This window comes from Monopterus albus, unplaced genomic scaffold (assembly GCF_001952655.1).
Source record: "Monopterus albus unplaced genomic scaffold, M_albus_1.0 scaffold127.1, whole genome shotgun sequence".
Taxonomy (NCBI): Eukaryota; Metazoa; Chordata; class Actinopteri; order Synbranchiformes; family Synbranchidae; genus Monopterus; species Monopterus albus.
In genome coordinates, this window is record NW_018128007.1 from 2955471 (window position 1) to 2963764 (window position 8294).

The 8294-nt window shown below is 39.4% G+C and overlaps 1 protein-coding gene across 2 annotated transcripts; it reads left to right on the forward strand.

The window, feature by feature from the left end:
* The first annotated feature begins 8 nt into the window (after window positions 1-8).
* On the forward strand, window positions 9-7988 carry gsdmeb (gasdermin Eb). Of its 2 annotated transcripts, none has more exons than XM_020612826.1 (10): window positions 9-122; window positions 464-686; window positions 795-987; window positions 1474-1648; window positions 3840-3960; window positions 4084-4203; window positions 4488-4615; window positions 5639-5825; window positions 5998-6071; window positions 6182-7988. In XM_020612826.1, exons 2-10 carry the CDS (start codon window positions 482-484, stop codon window positions 6407-6409), a joined length of 1431 nt encoding a protein of 476 aa, XP_020468482.1. In that variant the 5' UTR covers window positions 9-122; window positions 464-481; the 3' UTR covers window positions 6410-7988. The 2 variants fall into 2 exon arrangements, with proteins under 2 accessions (XP_020468482.1, XP_020468483.1); XM_020612827.1 differs by lacking the exon at window positions 9-122 and adding an exon at window positions 154-272.
* The last annotated feature ends 306 nt before the right edge of the window (window positions 7989-8294 follow it).

Sequence of the window (8294 nt, forward strand, 5' to 3'; positions counted from 1 at the left end):
ACCACAGAGGCACCTTGTGAGGCGGCGGCCAGGACTTGTATGGCGAAGCGTTGTTTGTTTGTTCTGAAAGTCTGGCCATAGGGGTTTCTCATCCGATTCATCGCTGAAACCTCGGGGAAGCGGTAACACTTGAGTCATTTGCATTTGTTTCAGCCAAGATGTCGTTGTGCTCGATACGTAGGCGACCTTTCGATCATAACACAACCCGAAGAGTCTGCTGCTAGTTTACTAACGTTAGCGTGGTGGTTTACTGCTTTGTCAGTGTCTGCAAGGTGATACTTTGCTCTGCTCATATGCTGTAAAGGTATAGTAAATGACAGAAGTAGCGTTATGTGATAGGAAGACTTGTTAAAGAAAGAGAAAAGTAAGGTTTTGAGTCAGCAGCTCGCATTGGTGGTATCGAGTAGCCTCTTTTCTTCACTGGCTTTTGGCTTCAAATCTGGCTTTATTATCCGCCTGACAGGTTTCATCCAGCCGCGAGATGTTTGCCTCAGCTACCAGGAACTTTGTGGAGGAGGTGGCTCCTGGAGGTTCTCTGATCCCAGTGTCCAGCCCGAGTGACACTGTAGGTCTTCTGACAGTGGTGGTGAAGCGCAGGCGTTTCTGGTTGTGGCAGAAACCCAAATATCTTCCCACTGATTTTTACCTCAATGACATACTATCTGGAGACAGCCCTATAAAGCCAGGTAAACATCAAACCCTTTTGTATGCTCATTTGTTTTAATGTTATTTGTTATATATAGCCAGTATTACAATAATTTATTCTTTTAACTTCAGTGTTTCTCTGTCCGCAGTTGTTGCAAAGACAGACTTCATCACATATAAAGGAACATACGGTGACAACATTCAGGGGAACATAGATGCAAGTTTTGTCCACTCCAATGTGAATCTGGAGGCTAAAGACTCTTCCAAACTCCAGTCATCCTTTGGCAGTCTAAAGAAAGAGGAAGTTGATGTGCAGAGGTTGCTGCAAGACTCCAAAAACAGGTTACCTCTATACACTCATCCACTGTCCTGCCTGATAGTGTCTTTACAGAAGTTTAAAATAATAGAAAGATGGAAAGGAATTCTGATATTCAGTCTGTTAAAGATCTGCAAACAGCAACAGTGATCTTTGTCCAACCATAAAGCTGCAATGAGGCGCAGTTAAATATTAATAGTCACAAGAAAATTCTTGTTTTTGTGTAGGATTTTATTTATACATCATTTAACAGTGTTTCACTGAAATTTTGTTAATGTTGAGGCCTATTTGAGACGGTGTAAGAGGTTTTTATTGTTGTTGATCTTGCAAACCTCTCAGTAATTCAGATGTGCAAAGATGTTGTCTAATTTAAACATCATTTAAAAGGACAACTCTTCACAGAATTCCCAGTCTGTGTACATTTCATATGCGTAGTATATTTTTATTAGTTATAATCAAACTCAAGAATGTTTCTTGTGAAAGCTAACGCTGACTTAAATGTAATGTCTCAGGGTCTTGGACATGTCCCACTGTCTCATCCAGCAGACAAAGGAAAAGCACAGGCAGGTGTTTGGGATTGTGAAGGAGCGTATCGTGACCACTCAGCCCTGTTCAGTCATAGAGGAGGTGCAGCAGGGCACGCAGTGTGTAGGAGAACTGAGCCTCTGTGGACCCAAGAGACCAAAGGTAGAGTATTCACACTGGGACACTCATTCTTCTGCAGAGGTTCTGATTTAAAGCTACAGCGCCTTTGCCAGATGATGTCACCATCCATTGTGGTGCTGTGACGGTGAAAATAGCATAGAAAATGCCCCCTCTACTTAGAAGGTCAAACACAGCTTCAATCAGAAGTTAGAAGTTAGAAGTTCATGCAAAGTTAAGGTCTGAAGAGACTCATGTGAAATCATACAGAAGGGAAGCCAGTAAAGTTTGTGGCAAAAGCTTTTACTGTGTTGGCATGTTGTTCTGTTGTTTACTGATATGATCATTCATACTCGAAAGTAAAACTGAAGTGCAGTGCTTGATTTGTAAATTACTAGGTCCCGGAATATCACTTGCTGACGGACCCGGCCTGTCAATGGTGTAGTCTAATATGCTGTTGTAAAAGGCTAGTAGTACCAAAAGTATTAGACTTAAGACTTTTTTATATAAATTATTCATATATTCAATTTCTTTCATGTGTAAATGAGGTGCCGGTAACAGTTTGAGTCGCTCCAGATCCAGCTTGTCCCAGCACAAATTAACCCCCGCTGAAGTGACAAAGATGATTAGTTAAAATATTTCAAAATGCACCTACATTGTTTTGCATTTTGCGATTTTCAGTCGAATAAAAGACTATTTATCCAGTCATATATTTAATCTCTGAAGATTTCTTAAAAATAGTGTTAAAATATCATCTCATCTTGTTCTCGTGAACCCGATACGGTCACACCCCTACTCTGCACTGCTTCCAGTGCTGTTCAATCATTCATAATCTTTATTGCTAAGTATATTAAATTACAAGGAATTTGACTCCAGTTCAGTGGCTTCCAATGTGCACAAAATAAAATAGAATAAAAACAGAGTAAAAGAATAAGTAAAAAAAAAAAAGACAAAAAACAACCATCTATTGATAAAGATACAGTATGTACATACTGTATATACAAGTTAAATAGAACTATTTGGTGTGTAAAGTGATTATGTCTAGAAGTTATTGCACTGTGGTGTTTGCTGTATCTTGTTATACATATAAACATGGATTAAGTGTTCATGAGAGTGATGGCCCAGGGCTCTAGTTGTTCAACGAGTCTGGGTCACAGGAATTAATACAAGTTACAAATACAAAAATATTTTGAAAAATTAACTTACTGTAGCTTTAATGTGGTGTAAGGGTTGACTTCTCTCCCTGAAAGTTTTCTTTTTTAAATGTCCATTTGTATAGGAACTCGGTCTCTCCTTGTTATGTAATTAACATGGGATATTCCAAGAGCTATTAGTGATGAAACAATTAACTTTTTTGTTGTACCTGCCTTCCCTCAGTACGCTTTGTATTTTCTCCTACGTTTACAGAATTAATTTCTACTCTGCATGCAACTTTTATTTCCCTTTCAAGTTGAGAAGTGACATTTGTGCCATTCATCAAAATTCGGGCTAAACGTTGGTGGAAAATAAGATTCCTCTTCCTCTTTTATATTTTGGTTCCCCTCTTTGTTGTTATTACTTCGAAGTATTCAGGCTTTTATTCTGAGACTGAAATTGAAACCAGACAATTCCTTTCATATTCTGCAGTAGATGGATCACAGGACTTCTCACATCAAATGCCCGCAGTCAACCACATCCTTCACCACCAGCTCTTATTCAACAGTGACTGTCGTATTGAGTGGGTATTTTCTTTAAGACCGGGGCTGCAAGACAAATCGTTTTGTGAGCGTGATTTAGAGCCCCACATGATCTCAGTCTCACGTGACAATAATTCTGCTGTGTTTGCATTAGCAGTGAGATCCCATGCATCAAACCAAGCACCCCCTTTGCCTTGCTAAGCTATACTGTAGACACCCCCTAGTCACTAGCTCCGAACTAGACTTGTGCCACTTGAAACACCTTCACATACCAAAAGACTGGTAAAAAACAAAACTGAAGATCCGAATAACAGTGAGACAGAAATAAATCACTTTGCTGTTACTGGTTAGCACAGCCTAGTGACGGAAAGGGAGCTCTTGGTTTGATGCAAGGCATCTCCGTGCTAGTGCATAAACGGCAAGCATTGTCACGTGAGAATCAGATCACACAGGGATCTAAATCACGCCCACAAAACGATTTATCGTGCAGCCTTAAAACAGACCGATATCTGTTGAACTTGGGTGATCTCACGTCCACTGTACTGTTGCTCTTTCTGCAGGTTTCGCTGAAAGACAATGGGAGCCTGAGTAAAGACAGTGATGTTACCATGGAGATCCCCATCGATACTACCTTGGCCTATTCCCTCATGGAACTAGTGGTCAAACATGATGGACGCTATGGTGAGAAATCATTCATTAAATTCATAAGTTAACCAGTCAGTGTTTTGATGATTTGACAGCAACAGTTAAACTATCTAAAACATATCTTGATGTTTTGAAGTGTAATATGGTTTTTTTCGTCAGAGCTATGTCTGATGCCAGACACCACTGGAGGTTTTGAAGTAGACAGCCCTGCTGAGAAAGGGCTGGTTGGTGTCTCTGGAGCTCCTGTGCACACTTCTGGAAATAACTGCCTTCAACGAAGTAAGTTACTGTTTTGTCCTCAGCAGCAACAAAACAACTGACTATACAGTGGTGGCTGTAGATGGTAGAGATGCGAGACCCCATTTGGTCCTCTTATCAGAGCCATAACTATTTGGGCTTTGAGTGATATTTTAAGGTCTCTTTAAACCAGGAGTCCATGTGATTAGTGCATATTGTGCCATTAACTTTTTTATCTTCTATATTTTTTTTTTGCTGACCTGTTATGTGGCTCACACATTTTGCCTTTGGAGGAGACTGATACATTTCTTTCTTTCCATTGGCAGACCTAGAGCAACTTAGTGATCATTTCCAGCTACTCTCAGCTCTTCCTGTCACCATGAGGTCCTCTTTACTTCAGCAATTCACAAAGGTTATGCAGGATCAAGTAGCTGTCAGTGCACTTCAGAATGTGGTAAGTGGAACAGACACACCTTGGTCATAAGGATTCATTTTTATAATATGGGCAGATGGCAAAGGTACACACATTCTTTACTCAAGTAGAAGTATAGATACCTAGTAAAAGCAGAAGTAGGCTACTGATTCAAACACTCTACTTGAGTAAAAGTAAAAAAGTACAGGATCTGAAGTGTACACAAAGTATAAAAGTAAAAACTAGCCCTTCTACCATCTGTCTCTGCAAGCTTAACTGAACCTCACATCATATTGCTATAGTATTTTCAAGACTATTACACCATTCAAACTTAAAATAAAATAAAAATACCAAATTAATTATCTTTAATTAGCATACATTTTAGGGATAATTCAGCCTTAAAGGATAAGCCTGGTCATTTTCTGTAGTGTGTTAAACACTCCCCATACAGAGCTTACAACCAACAATGAGCTGCTTCTGTTCAGTTGTCTGTCAGTGTCCAACCAGGATTACAGTAGTTGATTCATTTGTGCCATAGATGGCCATTGTTGTTTAAAAATGATTCAAAGCACATCGGTGAAACACACCACTGCACTGGGTGACATTTCTTCATTAAGAAACACAACCAGTATATTTATTATAACTTTTGCCACAAATGTTTCAAATGGCCGTAACTTTTTTTTTTACTGCGTCGGAAGTAGCAAGACTCAACTGCGCATGCGAGAGATCTCTGTGAAAGCACAAGGAGCTAGTGGAATGTAAACAAAGCAGAGAGCTTGTTATGAAGAAATGTTATCCAGTGCAGTGGTGTGCAAACATGAAAAATAAATAATTCCCCTAAAATGTATTAAAACTAAAAGTAATGAGCCTGATTTGACAATGTAAATATTTAAATAGTACAAAGTACAGGTAGTTGTGTTAAAATGTAGGTTGTAAAAGTAGAGTACAGATACCTGGAAAATCTACAGTATAGTAAAGTATTTGTACTGCGTTGCTTCCCACCTCTGAATGTAGACCTAGAATTTTGTTACATTGATTAAATCCAGGTGTGTTCCTCTGTCTTAGCTGGACCAGATGTGCCTGGATAAGAGACTCGCCCTGGGTGATGTTGTTGCAGCAGCAGAGTCACAAAAGCAGAACATCCAAGCAATTTTGGACCTTTTGGAGCAGTCTGGTCAAGAGGAGTCACCTCAGGCAGGCCAGTCCACATCAGTCCTCACAGCCCTTCACCTCATTAGCAGCGCTGTGGATGGTGAGAAACCATGCTCTGTGCAACAGCCTTTTATTATGTTGTCCATTACTTACTTGGAATGTTGAGGTTAGGAGGAGAAGTACATACAGTGGAGTTGTGGAGTTTCCACTGTATGCAGAATAACCTGAAAACCTTGTTCCGTTTTCATCCTGTATCTGGCTCTGTCTTTCAGAGATGTCAAGTGATTGTCTTGCTGCCTTGGGAATATGCTGCAGCCCCAAAGTGTTACAGGCATTGGAGCTACTGGTTAGTCAAGTTAGGTTTTATGAAATGATTACTGCACAACATGTTACGTCAGGGTTTTTTCTGCTCCACAGTGGTTTAGCTACTCAGTTTTTCCCTTCCACCTGTTCCAGGTGCAGTGTTTATCAGGAAAGAGAGAGCTGACCCTGAGCAGCACAGACCTGACTGCACTGACAGAGGAGATCTTTGAAACAACTGAACGTCTGTTTGCTGCCTCTAATGTGTCCCTGAAGAGGGATGGGGTCACAGTGAAGACAGAAATAAACCAGCCACAAGGAAACCTTCCTCTGGTCCTGTGTATCGCTGTCAGAGGTCTTGCCTCACTGGCCCACCGTGTTTGAACAAGAGACGTCGCTATATCCACCAGAAGCCTTAAATACCACGCTGAAATAAGGTAAAAGGGATCACACATAGTAGGTGTTATCACTGTTTTGTACTCTTTGGTGTGGTAGAATGTCCTCTAAAGCACAGGTGCATTTTACACTAGGGCACTAGTGATGAGTCGATTTAATGCTTTAGTCAGTAAATGTACAGTAGTTTATCGACAACAAATCCATTAAAATTATTTTTTTAAAATCCGTATCAGTCTTGGACAAAACCATTTTTAATCTGTTCAATTGTCTGTCCACTTGACACTGGGGCTGTCACTTTTTCCCAAAAATCACATAGGAACGATTTTCAAACTGACATGTAAATCGAACGCAACCTTCATAATAACCCCTCAAAAATAGCCTTGGGCTTAATATTTAATCAATAATATCACTAACTCTTGCTTCATTGGCTGATTTATGCGCTGCATCAGGAGAGCTTAGCTTAAGATATGACATGTGGCAGGGGTAGGACAGTCAGGTGACGCTGTAGAACGGACACTGCTCAACTCATCTGTGGTAATGTTAACTTCAGTGCCTCACTCAGGTAGCGAGATCCTCAGATGTGTTGTTGTAGACTTGACTTAGGCATCTGCTTTTCTGCAGAGGTGGCCATTTTAACTTGACACTGCTATGTGTCATTGTCCGCTTTGCCTGCTACTATCCTGCATTTTGTCCTTGCAAATAATGCCATTAGCTGACTTTACTTTACTGGTCGAGGTGATAGTGAATTTTAAGAACATCCTTTGCTGGAGCACAAGGCAAATTACATCAAACGGCCAGTTGTACTTATTGACATAGAGCAGATTTTTGAATTTGAACAGGTCATTACAGTTTGAAATTTATTTTCTTTTTAACCACGGTCAAACAAATGTTAGAAATTCAAATTACTGCTTTACATTAATTCTTGTTTCATGGACTATTTGTCAATAGCTTTTTGGCTCTTTATTGGCCTCTGTTATGCACTGCTTAATCTAATATCTATGAGTCTGGAAATCTTACATTTTAACACAAACCACTGCACTGCACTGTCTTCCAAAGCGATGTTTGTTTTTTTTAATGATTCAGCCACAGACCTCATCCTGAACTACTGTACTTGAGCAAATTGGTTTATGAATCTATAAAAATTTTCATGTTTTATTGCTCATGTCTTTGATTGTGGGAGCATTATTTCAGGTTTATTGGAAACGGTTTCAACTTGTAATTTTTTTTTTAATCTGTTTATCTATGGTGGAAAAAAGTATAAAAAAACATTTTTAAAAACTACCATTCCTGAGACATTTAATTCTCAAAAGAGCAAAGAAAAACCAATGTGGTTCATTAGAAAACACCAGTTATTTATTTGACATCTGGAAATACATCTTTTTTTTGAAATCTTGTAAATATTAAAATTATTTAAAACTGTTTTTAGTAATATCACATCAAAAGGGATGGTTCACTGAGATGCAGTACCCTGTTCAAGAGTCCTATGGACTACCACTAGTGTAGTCTTTGTCAGCACTAGTTGGACATTTTGTTGTACTAGTTGAACAGAAACTCCTACTAGTTGCTCTGTTTCAGCAACTACTGGCACTTTTGTCCAGCTAGTTCCAACAAAAGCTGTACTAGCACTGGGTGTCTTACTAGTAGGTCCAAAGTCCCAACTATTCAGCTTTTTGATGCACTAGTGATCCTTTGGACCTAATTAGTAATGCTGAATGTCTTACTAGTTAACCAGTGAGCTGCAAAAGCTCTGACATGTTAACTAGTAGCCTACAATTTGCACTTGTGCCATTAGTTAACAAGAAAGGTCAAAATGATGATTTTATTTTTTTAGCCTCACTATTTAACTAGTAGGCCAAAACAGGCCCTAACTAGT

What these genes read in the sequence shown, in the direction of transcription:
- gsdmeb (XM_020612826.1), top strand. Translation starts at nt 482, where the DNA reads ATGTTTGCCTCAGCTACCAGGAACTTTGTGGAGGAGGTGGCTCCTGGA. An exon ending in CTGCAAGACTCCAAAAACAG is followed by an intron (nt 988 to 1,473) that starts GTTACCTCTATA and finishes GTAATGTCTCAG; the next exon opens with GGTCTTGGACATGTCCCACT. An exon ending in AAATAACTGCCTTCAACGAA is followed by an intron (nt 4,204 to 4,487) that starts GTAAGTTACTGT and finishes TTCCATTGGCAG; the next exon opens with ACCTAGAGCAACTTAGTGAT.